The sequence below is a fragment of the Hemitrygon akajei genome, chromosome 11, assembly GCF_048418815.1.
Source record: "Hemitrygon akajei chromosome 11, sHemAka1.3, whole genome shotgun sequence".
NCBI lineage: Eukaryota > Metazoa > Chordata > Chondrichthyes > Myliobatiformes > Dasyatidae > Hemitrygon > Hemitrygon akajei.
Genome location: NC_133134.1, coordinates 40,944,163 through 40,959,721, shown reverse-complemented (window position 1 = coordinate 40,959,721; position 15,559 = coordinate 40,944,163). Strand labels below are relative to the sequence as shown.

At 41.3% G+C, this 15,559-nt stretch overlaps 1 protein-coding gene across 13 annotated transcripts in view; it reads left to right on the top strand.

The window, feature by feature from the left end:
- tnrc18 (trinucleotide repeat containing 18) overlaps nt 1–15,559 on the top strand; it is a 173,339-nt gene that overhangs the window by 57,138 nt on the left and 100,642 nt on the right. For 11 of the 13 annotated variants that reach the window (XM_073060680.1, XM_073060681.1, XM_073060686.1 and 8 more), the window contains one exon: nt 7,977–8,153. The exons of 1 other annotated variant lie outside the window; for it this stretch is intronic. In XM_073060680.1, the coding sequence (XP_072916781.1) occupies nt 7,977–8,153 (177 nt within the window). Of the gene's footprint in view, nt 1–7,216; nt 7,301–7,976; nt 8,154–15,559 lie in introns of those variants that run through there. One more of the 13 variants, XM_073060691.1, reaches the window with a different exon arrangement.

Sequence of the window (15,559 nt, the reverse complement as noted above, 5' to 3'; positions counted from 1 at the left end):
CACAAAATGCTGGTGGCCACAACTTCCTGGCCTATCCAATACGCCCGGGTCTATCCAGAGAAGATAGGCACGTAGAGTAAAATTCACAACGATGGCACATTCCCGTGTTCTTAGTCATGGTGAATGTCATTGGTCTGATCATAGCTCACGTTCTCAGTTACAAGTAACAACCAACGCTTCACATCCCTCTTTGCCACCTTCCTGAAAAGGGATTGGAAGACTGAATCAAGTTCCTTGGGACATCATTTGGACAATGCCCTAACAGTGAGAGACAATTTGCCCACTACACCGGCAAGTGCCCATTCCATCGGCAAGACCCGTTCCCCGATAGGGGTAGAGACTATCCATTCGTTCTGTGCACGTGACACGAAAAGTGCACGTAGTTGGTTTCTGACCAGCAAGTGTACAGTTCAGTGACGGGGCAAATGAAGTTATCCCTTACACTTAATATTATGTATAAACGCACAGCTCTCCCCATTTGTGGGGTTATGTCTCATGCATCCATGAATGAGTTGCTCATCTGCATTAATGATGGAGAATGGAAACAGTTTATTAAATCAAAATAACTTCTAATGTTGTAATTTCATTGGTCAGTGGGTATTAAATTACCAAGAAATCTGCAGGCACTGGGTTTTATAAAAAGAGGCATAGCATCCACAAGTAACTGTTTAGGCCTGGCTATTTTGGAGTCCTGCCTATCAGTGCCACTGTTTGAGAAGCAGATCCTTCAGTGGCTGCAAGTGGTGACAGGCTCAGGCCTCAGGGTCTTCAGCTACAGGGAAAGACTAGAGATGCCAAAAATATTCACTGGAGATTAGAGAAGGAGATTTAATAGAGGTGTTCAATAATTAAAGGGGTTTTTCAAAGCTAAATAAGGAGAAGGTTCTCGTCTTGCAGGGAGATTGGCCAACATAATTTTAAAAAGATTGGTGAAAGGACAAAGGAATCACTTTTTTTTGGTCATGCTGATCTGATCTGGAACTCACTGCCTGAATGATAAGCAGAAGGAAGTGAAATTGTATTGTTCTGGGGATTTGGATAAGTGCTTGAATGGAAATATGTGAAGATCGGTGGATGAGAGTGGGGAGTGGGACTAATTGAATAGCTGGTTCAAAGAGATAACAGAGGAAGACAGGACAGATTGTCTCCAAACTTCAAGTTTCTATGTTTCAGAGATGTCTTGGTCAGTTCCTGGCTTATTCTGCACTGACTGGCTTCTGATGCTTGACATAGCAGTCTAGGTTATGTAGGAAAATAAAATCAGTGACCCCTGGTGAAGAATACATAAGTTTAGTCATCAGGCTGGGACAGGGCTTGACTGGAATATCCCTCTCGGTGCCAAAGCTGACAGTACAAATATCACATGAGGAAGAACTACTTTGACAAGGTGTTAGAAAGACAGACAGAGAACACAGAGTTATTGCTTCCTTTTCTTGGTATTTCCAGGAGCAAGAAAAATTGTGGATTCTGATGTGGGTCCCGTGTAGACTGTGCCATAGACAGGGCAAGGAGTGCTTGTTAGGGTAGTTAGGGATATTGTGATCTACTTCTGCTGTTTGCTCTTGACCTTCGAGTGCCGCTGATGTAGCTCTGAGGTGTTCATTCCTTCATGTTGAGCCAAGGATGGAAGCATCGACTGGGATGTTATATTTGTTCATGGAGACTTTAAGGTCGTCCCTCAGCATTTTCCTTCGCTCTTCTGGAAACCCAATGTCTGAGTAGAGCCTGGTATGTGGACAGTGTGGCCTTACCTGCTGAAGTCTGGGTAAGTGTGATCAGAGCCTTGGAACTGGGGTTGTTGGCCTGTCTTCATGACTTTTGAGGATTTTTTTGGAGACTGCATCAGTGCTATTTTTTAATACAATAAAAATATTTATTGTGTAGGGTGCTTTGAGCTGCATACAGTAAGCTGCAGGGGGGAGGGATTTTAAGGGCACTTGGACAGGTAAATGGAGTGGGAATATTTAGAGGGATACAGGTCACAGACAGGCAAATGGGACTAATTAAAATGGGAATCCTGGCAGAATGAACCAGATGGGCCAAAGAGCCTGGCTCTGTATGACTATGATCACCACTCTTCAGTAGACATTGGGTTGTATTTCGAACACACTTGTCCTTAGTTGTCTGATGACTACCTGGAACGCTGGAGAGGGAGTGTTGCTGGAGGTCACTCCCAAGATATGAAAAGTGATACATGTGTTCCAGGGACCCATCGTGGATTTTGATTTCGGGGAATGGCAGTCATGTTTGGTGGGGATAGGATGGTAAAGGATCTTTGCCTAACAGACATTTAATGTAAGATCCATCCTCAATGAAGCTGCTTGATGGAGTTGGACAGTGGAGGCAAGAGAAGAATGCTTGGAATTTGCCACATATTGTGCATACATATAAATATTATTGATAGGCTGCTAGACACCAACTTGTTCGCCATTGCCCCTGCACTGACGATGCCTTGGGCAACAGTGACCAGATGCTTCCTTCACCTCCCTGCCCCCGCAGTCACATGACAGTGATGAGAAGCAGAAAGATAAATCCTGGGTTGGAATGAGGAATGGGGGAGGGCAGGGAACCTGGAAAATTCCTCTCTGACCTCCTTAGGCAATTGAAAGCAGTCCAGGAGACCACATTGATAATGCATATGTGATTGTTAACCACCCACCTTTTATGAGGTCTGATCTTTGCCCTAGCCAGGTCCCAATCCAGTTCCCTTTATGAAAGTGTATAAATACTACAAGGATGTTGATAGAAATTGAGGACTAAATGCACTTGGCCAGCTGTTATTCTGCCCTTTTCGCATTTTATAACTCACCCCAGCCTTTTGTTGATAAACACTTCACAATTTCAAGATGTTAACCAAGCTTAAGTTCCTTCCTCATTAGAGACCGGATTCCTTTCAGTTCTATCATACTCAGAACTGTCTGCAGAATATCTGCAAGGGGACAACTAGCAGAGCTTTGCCAAAGGTTACTCTCCTCAGATAAATGATTGCACAAGTACGTTTTTTAAAAACATTTATTTTCGGTCTTAGGCAATTGTCACCGGTACACTTAACATGCCAGACATAATTTATATTGTTTGTGAGGTGTGGGAAGTCTCCAGCTGTACTGCAGCATTATTTTAAGAGAGAAATGTAAATGGAAAATTAAACCCCTGGAGTTAAGCAAAAGTGGAATTTGTATTTTTAGTTGTTCCATGTTTGACAGCACCGCTTTTCACCTGCAAGATCACACACACTCCTTTAATACTGGCCTGAATTTAGAACACCCACAATTGAACAAGGTGCGGTTTTTAAAATAGTTTGCACAGTAATGTTTTGAGTGTGTTAGACTGCACCAAGTGAGGTTGGGATAGCGACTACTTCCCAGAAGCGGAGGAGCACAATTCATGTTTGGATTACTGTAGTGGAGATTATCCTTGTCTTCCACTGTGACTGAATGTCTGGTTCAATGCCAAGGCCACAGTTTACTTTATAATTAATTATCCTTGAAGTACAGGTATCACTGATAAAGGCAGTATTGCCTGGGCTTTGGTACAATTTAGCAACTTGGTAGGACACCTCAGGTTAAAAGTTGATCATGGAGGCCAGTGTAGTCACATTTAGACCAGTCCTGGATAGGGAACGCCGACACTATAATTTTTTAATTGGCATTACAAAGAAACTTTCCCTGGTAATCAACTTCCCACTGGCCTCCCCCACCCATATTTCTTTAAAATCTATTAAAGTTGTTGTGGATGTCATCCAATAATTTGGGGGGGGGGGGAGTGTGTGTGTGTGTGTGTGTGTGTGTGTGTGTGTGTGTGTGTGTGTGTGTGTGTGTGTGTGTGTGTGTGTGTGTGTGTGTGTGTGTGTGTGTGTGTGTGTGTGTGTGTGTGTGTGTGGGCGCGCATGCATGTTGAGGGAAAGAATGGCCTACTTCAAAAATATACAGATTGATGTTCTGGTTTTGTTGTTTAGTAATGTCTATATTTTAAAATCCCTGTTGTAAAATGAACTAGCACTTACATTGTATCTTCACAAAATCTTTAAATATTTCACAGTAAACATTGCTTTGAACTGCACAGAAGTATAATATTGCACTTCTGAGTGAATAATTTAAAATCTGGTGGAAGTTGCTTAAATAAAGCTTTTAAGAGTATTAAAAACAATACATATATTAAACACATGTTTATTAATTAAAAAGATAGATGAAACAATTATTATTATTGTTATTAACAACAAGAGTATTATTATTAAGAGTTATTAAGAGTTATTATTAAACAAGAGTACTTAAATTATGTTGGCATCGAGTACCTATGCCAATATAAAGATGAGGGGCCAGATAAGAAGTGTAATCACCTGCTTGGTTGATCATGTACCTAGACTTCATGTTGAGTCCAATGATGGAGTAATGAGTCAGAGGTACCTACATGAAAACCTAGGCATCTGGCTGGAGATTTTTTATACAACTGCTAACGAGCCAATAGTGTATTTCAACAAAATAGCTTTTCGTAGAGGTCAGCAGATGGCTTGGGAGGGGAGCGAATGAGGGAACAAGAGGTTTATATTTAATCCCACTGTGTAAAAAAGCGCAACATTTCTTTTGTTTTTTTAAGGGAGGCTCTTTCTTTAAATGCGGGTTTTTGTTTGGAAAACTTCATCTTTAGAAGAACTTGCACTGCCTTGTTAAAGCAAAATGAATGTGAATATTTGTGTTTCATTTTGTACATTGTCCATTAATAAGCAACCACAGTCATACTGGTCTAATATTTAACTCGTGATAATCAGATTTAATTGAACAACAGCAGACAACTGTGGTTGTTACCTAAACAATTGATAAATATTTGATTTCAGCGCTCCATACAAGTAGTGCGAATTTATTTTTGTCTGAAAGAAAAGCCTCTCAACATGGCATTTGGCTCTTAAGTAGAAGAAATAAATTTAAATAATTTGCATTTACACGTGTCTTTGTTAAAGCAATTAAGAATATATAAAGGTGGCCCTGGGCCAGCCGAATATCTGTGGTCACAGCTATTGTATGCTCAGGAAGCTCCCACAAACAGCAGAACGTTTTCTTTTCCTCCTGTTGATAGAGGGTCAGAAAAATATAGGGCACCTGGTCAGATATCTTACACTAATTGTGATAATCAGCCTCTCTCCTTCCATCCATAAATTCAAAGATGGTAACCCCCCCCCCCCATTCCCCAAAACCATATGACCACTCCCCACCCCAGCATGCTTGCCCTACTTACAGTGCTGTCAAATTCTATGACTCCTGGCACCCCATATGAAGTGCGACCTTACCTCAAGTATGGGCGTAAATCATTAAACAGTACAACTGCAAGGGGCACAGTTGCACAGCAGTCACTGAATGAGTGACTCTCTTCAGGAGAAGGAGCTGAAATGAGAAGCCAAGGCATGGTTCTCCCCCCCCCCCCGCCCCCCGCAGATGCCAGTCAAGTTAAAGTTGGGCAGGAACAGTCCATTTTACAGCAAAGTGAATTTAATCATCAGATTATGAAACAATGTTCGATAATGGTCTATTGAGAATGAATATCTCCAAAACTATAGCAAGAATACTCCTGAATGAAAATACACCAAAACCCCTGATGATAGCAGGGTGATTTCTCCAGTAAACAGCAGTGACTGGAGGAGTTATATTCCTCAAATCAAGGGCATAAAATCAGATGTGCCACCTGCAGACCTATTTGAGAGAGGAGTTACTTTCTATTTATAGGCATAGATGCCAAACCTAATGGCCCTCCCAAGTAAGACCTCTCGACCAGGCAGTCCCCAAAGCAGCACTGATGGGAGCTTGGCTCTTCTTTGCTTACAAAGTTAGCTTCCACAATCAGTGTAGACTTTGCAAAGTGAGGCCCTGCAAAAGCTGAAGTGACTTCTCCGAAAACTGCTGAATGAATCAGGCATGTTTACCTAGAGTTTGCTATATTCCTACATTAAAAATGGGATTTTATTTACCACCAATAAAGTAGCTGGTAAAAGGTGTAGGGATCTCAGATTTTGCAGCATAAAACTCTTTTTATCGAGCCAGTGAACAATACAGGTATAAGAATGGTACTGGCAGAGCCAAACTTCTTCAACTAAAGTATTCAATCTCAACACAGTATGTAAAATACTAAACAGATCCCTGCTTTTTATGAGATGATGTAGATTTCATGCAATGCCACTGGTTTCCCTTTTTTTTCTGTGGTCAAACTCCATACCTAGACTCACTGCACCGGAGGCGCTACAGGTTGCCTCATAGTTCCTTTCGTAAAACACGATACACAAGCAAGCTTAAGACAAGTCAATTTAGATGCGCTTGCAATTAAAGAGCTTGGGATAGAAAGCAGCAAGAAACAGCCTGGCTAAAACAAAGCATCGTGTGCCATTGGGTTTAACCTGGCCTTCTTTGTATCTGAGTGCCTGCTGTGAAGTCACGACCTTCCATTCACTTGGGACGTATTGTGCACAGCAGTTTTCTTGGACCATATTTGCACAATAACCTGTTTTTCTGCTTTATTGACCTTGTCTGAACCAGCTCACCCCCCCCCCCCCACCCTTTGATACTGCCTTTTCTTTTACCTGTAATGTTGAATGTGATACCCATGTTAAAGCGTAAAATATCTACAGCATCAAATGTTGTTCAGCAAAAAGAAACTTGTCTTTATATTCCAGCCCAGAATTTACCAAATCACCGTATAACCATTGGAGGAATATTTCTGCAGTTATAGTCACCCTTTTTTAAATTGGAAAACTTTTTGGTTGCCTTGTACACAGCAAGATCCCAAATATAGTGACCATTTTTAACATTTTTAGTAACAAGAGTTGATGAGTAAAATTGACCAGGGTGAGCGAAGTCAGTTTATAGACATCGTTGCGTTTCCCTGATATTTGTTTTATATTCTGTCCTCAGGTCCCCACAGTCTGTCTTGAGTCTGGAATATTTTCTCTCAGTGGTGAGAGCACCTCATTTTGCAGACAGCTTCTTTGTATATGCAGCTGACCCATCTGTTTGACTTATTGTTCATTTTGCCTTTTCTCAGATCAACACGGGGTTAGCAGTAACGCTGAATAATGTTTCCAACAGTAAGATGCATTGTAACTGGATTATTTTCTGCATCAGTAATGACTGTATACTGTCGTAATTCTGTATCTAGCTCCCTCAGGTTATTGCTGTGGGTCCTGTCCACTTCCTGAAATCTTCCTCTCTTTACAGCTTCAATAGGTCCACAGAACATTTATCTGATCTGGGCAAGGCCGTTAGTCTGTAACTTCCACTGCAAAGAAAAATTGCGGACTATTATGGATCCAAAGTACAGGGTAATAAAGGTGGATTTTGTAACATTCATTCACTGTAAGCAAATGCCACGTTATTGCAATCATGACTAGATGAAAAGTAAATAGGCATTGCTTTAGTTACACTAACGAAAATGAGGAATAGGAGAAAAAATGTGCATTTTAGTAAGCATGGATTAATACACTTGTAACTTTGCTGTCAGCTTCATTTGATTTCTGTGCAGAAAGTTGTTTTGGATGTTTGTGCATGTCCTTTGATCTCTGTACCCAATGACTCCTTTGAACTTAAACAGACTTTTAAAAAAGGGTTTTGGACAAACCCTTCTCCCCCCAGTGTTGCGAATGTGTTGTAGCCTCTGAGCATTTTTTTACATTAAACCTGGTCAAATTACAGTCCAATGAACTGCAGTGCTGATCTTCAATCTAAGGACAGAGATTGGAACAGACACTGTTTTTGAGTCCAACTCAATCTATTAGCTCCAAAGGTGGTTTTGAAAAGGCATTGCAAAGACGTGAGGTTTAACCCTTCATTAATGTGCAGTAAATGTTATACTGTTCACTTTATTGTATTTTAAATTCAAATTAAATCTAGAATGATTTTTTTTTCACATTGTCGATTGGTTAATACTGTGGACCATATTCAAGTAGATCCTGACTGTACTGTCTCTCCCTACCCTTCCCATCCCTCTCCCCAAATCAGGTGATGCCTACCCCGGTGGCTCAACTCCTTTTCTTGGGGGTTTCGTCGCCAGTGGCCTAGGGACCTCGACTGCACCTCACGGAACCCCCGCTCCTTTGCCCTCTGACCCTTCCTTCCGTGGACCCAACCCCACAAATATCCAGATGGCACAACTCTGGGTGGCACACCCTCACGAAGGTAAAAATAAATTCTCAACTGCACTCCGTCTTTGCGGTTTAGGTCTGCTGTTGAACTGAACAACGGGCTTATTTGTCAGCAGTTTCGTGTGTTGCAAAGCCTTTGGTGAAATGGTCTGGAAAACAGCAAGTAAGTGGCAACTTCTGAGGGACTTGAATGTTAGTTCTCTCACACAAAGCTTTTGGAACTGGCCAGACCCAATTGTGACTTTGTTATTTTCCCTATGAATAATCATCTGCTGCTTAACCTATCACCTGACAAATAAAGAATGACATGCGTTGGTTTAACAATCATGACGTCTTCTCCCTGCTTCAGCATTTTGTGCGTTTGCAGCCTCTAACTGTGTAGCCAATTGGAGAGACAATCTTGCAATCTCCTTTCCTATTATCTGTAACTTTGTTCCAGGGTGTAAAAGGTCTTGGATCATATCCACACTTTCTTCCTTAGGTTAGTATTGTGTGAAGAGTCAACAGCAAGTGTTTCCCAATAGCTCAGAGAAGGGTAATGGATTATTCCACTGAGGTGTGAAAATTCATGAATGTTGGAGTAGGGAAGGCAAGGGGACAGTAACCAGTCTATATTTTCCTTCCTGTCCCCACTCTCCTCGAAACCTGGACTCATCACCCACCCCTACCAGTTCTATCTGCCCATCACCCAAATACCAGTATCTATTCTTGGTTCACTTTACCTATCCATTCCTCCACCCATTCCACCTGCCCATCATCCCTCCCTTATCTAGTTCCACCTATCACCTACCAGCATCTGTCTCTCCCCTCCACCATCTGGTTCCATCTGATTTTTTCCCCCTTTTATGTCCATCTACTATCCTCTGCCTCATCTCTCCCTCTCACTGGCTATATTTTCCTGATACTTCCAGTCTTGATGCTTGGCATCAATCTGAAATGTTCTTTATTCCTTTGCCTCCATAGATGCAGCTTGCTTGCTGATTCCTTCCTGTAGCTTCTATTTTTGCTCCAGATTCCAGCATCTGCAGTCTCTAGTGTCTTGTAGTTAATTTAAGGTGATTAGCAGAAAACAGCAAATAAATTGTCATCAGTGGAAGGTCAAGGGAGAAAGCAGGAGTTGTTTTTTGTTCAGCAAGGCACTACGGACTGCAGTGTGTTGAATAAAAGCAACACATCCAATTGATATCTTCAAATTGGAGTTGAATATAGCCTTGAACAAGAAATAATTGGCTGAGCAATGGTGAAAGGGTTGGGGGGGGGGGGGTGAAGGATGAACTGGATCATCTTACAACAGTCTAATTCATAGGAGATAGGCTGTACAATACCTTCTCGACCACAAGTTCTGCTCCTATGACTTACGGTCTATAAAGTTCTGTGATAAAAATTTTAAAATGGGATGGCACTGCATCAGAGAAATGGACTGGGATTAGCTTTTGTAACTTCAGATTAGCATGGGAGTGAAGTTGAGGGCTACCATTTAGGTGATGAATGAATAGTTCCTGCATTTCTAAACCTCAGCATAGAGAAAAAAATTTATTTATGACTTCTTAATGTGCTCACTCACCTTTCCCCATCCATACTCTTAAAAATAATTCTTTGGATATATAGGTTTAACTTGCTTGTACCTTTATACACGCTGGCTCCCTGTTCTGTAGAAGAAATTCTTTTTTCCCCCACCAGAGATCATTGTTCTATTTCGCATTGTCCAAGCACCTCCAAAATTGCCCTGGAGACTTTTGGAAGTTGCAATTAATTTTCTAGTCACTACAATGCTAGGAAAGAAAAAAAAAACATTGAGGGTATAAAAAGCGTATCTTGCTTTTACCTTGTGTTGAAAAAATGTGGGATAACGTAGAAGGTTGTGGGACTGTGTGGACTGGCTTGGGGTGGAGGTCACATAATGCAACGCTGCCAGTCTGAGTTGGGAACCTTCCCTGTGCTACTGACGGCAATCCATGGTTATAGCAAAGACCTGCCTGAGCTCCAGGCAATATTGTATATTATGCAGTAAAGGTGCCTGTGCACCCATGAAAATGATGTGAAGTTGCCATGTAGAAGTGGAAGCTGCTGGCTCCATTGATGTACCATGCAGGCATCAGTAAACATTTGTCATCTTCTAAAGATTACACTGTTTGTGCTACCTCCTCCCCTCCCCTGCACACATTATATCTGCAAATGCTCCATCCACCAGGGAGTCCTAAATCCATTCTAGAGGATACTGGATGTTCTCTTCCATGTGAACTAGGTACTGTAATTGAAGTAGTGCATTTCCTCGGATGATAATTGTCTAGTTCAGGCATTTCTGCTTTGAACCTCTCTCTGAGGCCCAGCCACCTGGTTTCTTTGGCTCAGTGTCAGAGCTCCTTGCCCCATTACGCTCCTGTGCAGCATCTTGGGACTTCTTGCTGTGTTAAAGATGCTGGCGAAATATAACTTTGTTGTACTAAGATGAGTACCGAGGGCGATGATTAGCGACAGCAAATCAGTTCCCCTACTTGGGGTGGCCTCTGCTATTTTGGAAGTCAACACATTTCAGAGCTTGAGGCCGGAGCTGATTGATGGCCTTCCAGCAGCAGGAACTCACCAATTTCTGCAAATCTTGGACAGCTGAGTGGAGATTTCCCTTTGGTTTATCCTTGATTTACCCAGAGCTTCACCCTGGCCAAAAGCTACCAAGTTACTCTTTCCCTCTTTGTGTCTTACAATATTATAATCTTATCAAAAAAAAGACAATGGATTGCCCTTGCGTCAAGAATGTGAAAGAAGAATTAGTATGAACATAAAACTCCCAACTTAAGACAATTAAAAGTTACAAATCATGGAGTTTATTGATCACTCCAATTCACCCAGATGACACCACGCAATCTTTTTGCATTCCCCACCCGCAGAGAACACTGCTGATGTAAAACAGGCAGTTAACAGTGTGCCCACTCCAGGTCTATTAATGACCCAGAAGCTCCTCTCTAATATACTTGTTACCTTGTTCTTCAGCTGGTCGGAGATTAAAATCTTGGGTTTTAAATTTGGTGTTATATTTAAAACTCATCTTTGTTTCTTTCATTATTCCACACCAGCTGATTGATAATGGGAGTCTGAAATTCCAAAGATGATACCAAAAAGATGAGGGCAACTTGCTGCGGTGTGCCCTGTAGGATGTTACATAACGGGTGCACGGGAGAGGGAGTGCCTACACTGGTAGACGGATGCCATCGAAGTCAGCTGCTCTGACCTTGTTCTTCTTGAGATGGTTGATGGGGCTTTACTTATCCGCACAAATGGGAGGCCTTCAGACTTCAGGTTGTGTTTTGTAAGTGGTAGGGTAGGCTTTGTGGAATCAACAGATGATAATATCTGTTCTAAGAAAAGTCCAGTAATAGTGTGAAAGATATACCTATTTGCGGAACCTTAGCGGCAATAAATTTAATCACCAGGAGAAGCTTCTTTACCCATGAGGTGATGAGAAACCAGAGCTGGCAATGGCTTGAAGTGGTTGTGGTGCTTGTCCAGTTTCCCTTCAAGTAGATATTTTTAAAGGGAAACAATATCACATGAGGAAAAACAGAAGCAGTATTGCTGACAGAGTGGAACAAAGTGGGCTGGAAGAAAGCGTGGGCATAGAATAGCACTGATTGTACGATTGAATCATTTATTTCTGTCCTGTGTATAATAATCGCTGTAAAAAGATTCTTTCTCCTCTCAGTTTCATTTTCCCCGTTCACAGATTCCCTTTCACTAATTCCTCACAGAAGAGGCTGGCAGCGTTGCATCCAAGGAGGAGTGACAGTACTACCACAGGAATAGATTTTATGTTTGCCACAAAACTTATAGGATCTTTGGGAGTCTCTTATTGATCCTATTGTAGTGAACACTGAATTTACTTCTATTGGTTGAGTTGATCTTGCAAAATAAGAAAGCGAATTCAGTCTCATATTGCAATATTAAAAATTACATCAATAGAGTCACAGAACACTACAGCATAGACACAGGCCATTCGGCCAACCTAGTCAGTGTTGTACCATTTATCTGCTGAGCCTCACGGACCAGCACCCAGACCATAGCCTTCCGTGCTGCTCCCATCCATTTACCTTTCCAAATTTCTTTCAAAAGTTGAAACTTGATCCTGCGTCTACTACCTCCACCTGCTATGTACCTCCTTCTGTTATCTTAACTGGGGCCTCAATATCTCTCGAAAACTAAGCTTCGCTAAACCTTGTCTTTTATTTTGTCAGGCACAACAAGCTTTGTACTCTCGAAATTTCACTTTTGAAGGGCCTCCCACTTACTAAATGTCAGAAAACAGCCTGTCCCAATCCACACTTGCCAAATCCTTCTGATACCATCAAAATTGGCCTTACTCCAATTTGGAGTATCAACCCACAGACCAGAGCTATCTTTTTGCATACTTACTTTGAAACTGTGATCACTAAGTGCAAAGCGTTCCCCTACACAAACTTCTGTCACCTATCCTGTCTCATTCCCTATCTAGTTTCACACACACTGTCTAGTTTGGACTTCTATGCATTGATTCTGCACATATTTGACATGATCTCTCCCATCCAGCCCTTTTACTGTATGGGAGTTCCAGTTAATATGTGGAAAGTTGAAATCACCTACTATCGCAATTTTATGTTTCTTACAACAGTCTGTATTCTTCCTACAAATTTGCTTCTTAAATCCCGCAGACTGTTGGGTGGTCTATACCAAGATATGACCATGTTAAACCCATTAATGTGGTCATACCTTTCTTATTCCTCAGTTCTACTCATAAAGCCTCACTAGGTGAGCTCTCCAACCCTTCCTGACTGAGTACTGCCATGACATGCCACCCTTCCTCTTTTAATCCCCTACCCCACTGTATAACATTTAAAATAACATAATAATTATCTCATTAATAAATCTCCTACTCTAGACCTAGCTAATTAGATCAACATGGACTACTGTTGGAGGAGGAGTTAAGAAAAGCCATTGAAGGGTTAATAAAAGTCGTGATCACCAGCAAGTTCTTGTGTTCCCCTGGTTTTTTAGGCACACGTGGCTATTTAAGTTGAAAGAAAAGGTTGGCTTGCAAGTGAATCATATAAATCCATTTCCAGCAGCAATTCAGATTGTTATTCGAAAGAATCGCACTATGTTCAGATCCTCTTTATCCATCTAATGAAGTTGTCCCTCCTCCTAAAATATGATTAACCCATTCATTTAAGGATTCTAATGTACCGGATTCCATTTGATCAATTCTACAAATCACATTGCATTTTAAACAGTGAGTTGCAATTGCGGTTATACGTGTTATTGTGACAATGTTGGTGTATCTAAGAAACATGTTTTATGTTGTCTTGCCATTAATAACTTCACAGAATAAATTATATTTTAGTGTGCTAATTTTACATTTAATAAATTTCAGCTCAAATATGTGGATACATAGAAGCTGCATTGACCCTGGAATTTTAGGACTGATTTCTAAAAGGAAGAGTATCTGAAAGAACTGGTTGCCGAATCATTCAGCTATTGCTCAGAGATTACAGGGTTGTGCTTCTATAACACATTTGAACAAGATGTTTTTTTTGGATAACGAGAGTCTGAAGTTCCCAACAAGCCACTGTGAGCTCAGTCACAGCCATCTATTCAGTTCCCTTTGGCTATTTGGGGCCTATTTTATAGGAAGTCAGTGCCAATTGAGAGAGCTAGAGCTTAGGCTTTGCTTTATATTAGCTTGGCACTCGGGCTACATATTGGCTGTAAACAGTGCTAAATAAACCAAGCAATGTTCATCCATTGTGATTTTATTGTAAATGCATTAGAACTCTAAGCCACATTTCAGAGTTAAAACCCTGTAAGACAGAAATGCCCCAGCACCAAGACCAGAAGCTAATTTTTATGCAACTTCACTGGAAAAATATGTGATGTCGTCAGAATTACAGTTCCTTCTTCTGTTATGACTTTTCTGAAGGCACTGACTCATGCCAAAGCTCAATTTTATCAACCACTTCTGTTGCTCACTGTTACCCAATAGCTCATTTAAGTTGCCAGCTGAGGCAGCGAGGGTTGTTGGCCGTGTGTATAGTTATGCGGTTAAACAATTCTACCTCACTCTTTGTTTATCATTGCCCTTTCTAGGAGAGGTGGTAATCAGGAAATTTATATATGCTTTCCCTCTCAGCTATCTTGAACTCTTTACATCATTTCACTAACTTCAAAAGTCTCTCTAGTTTCCCCTTGTTGCCAATTATTCCATCCTGATCTATCAAGATCATATCCATTTCTGTCAGCGCACCTACCAGCCCCTATTTATTCTCTTTGGATTGGCAAAAGATACACTCTTTGTTCCCCTCCTTTTCTTCACTGATATGCCCCTCATCCAAGGCATGGAGACGCAAGAGACTGCAGATGCTAGAATCTGGAACAAAGTAAACTGTTAGAAGAACTTGCAAGATCAGGCAACATCTGTGGAGGCAAAAGCATTGTCAATATTTTGAGTTCAGACCTCAAATCCTGACTGGACAAAACTTTTATAGGATCCTGATTCAGAGTCCCAACCCAAAACATTGACCAATACACACAAAATGCTGGTGGAACGCAGCAAGCCAGGCAGATTCTATAGGAAGAAGCACAATCGACATTTTGGGCCGAGACCCTTCGTCAGGACTGACATTGACCATACCTTTGCCTCGACAGATGCTGTTTGACCTTTTGAGGTCCTCCAAAAGTTTACTGTTACTCATCTAAATTATACTGCCAATTTCCATATTGTTAATTTATCCGCCAATCTGAATGAGCTGATAATTCATCCAGTTGGGTGCCAGAGCAAAACGTTGTCTGCATGCTTGTTACCATTCCATCCCAACCTAAATCCATCACAAACAAACCTAAATCCATCACCTGAGCAACTCTGCCCTTCAGCACACGTGTGCCTCAACTTTATAAGTTGCCTTTATTATCTGCATTTTCAATAAGTCTCATCCAGATCATCTAAAATATAATTTCCACAACAGAGTTTAGGCAAACGTGGACATTTGGTCGCACTGTTTACTTCAGTGCTGTATGATTGAAATTGTACTTTGCTTGTAGTGAAGTCTTGCAACAAATATTTCAGGGTCAGGCACTCCCTGGCTTGAATCATGCTGTCTTGTCTGATGTGATTTCCACATCCAGTATCCCACCACTCCCATAACAAGTTGCTTTTATGAGTGATAAATTAAGTAACACAGTTAGAATCTTCCAGGTCACCCCCCCCATATGTTCATTCCTCACCACTTCCACACCAGACCACACTCCCAATATTCACTAAAAACATCTCCTAATCACTTCTGGATTCAGGCCTCAGATTTCTCTGATTCCTCAACATCCCTTATCCTCTAACCACTAGCACCTGTTACAGATTAGATATAAGAGCAGAATTAGGCCAGTTGTCCATTGAGTCTGCTCTGCCATTTTATCATAGCT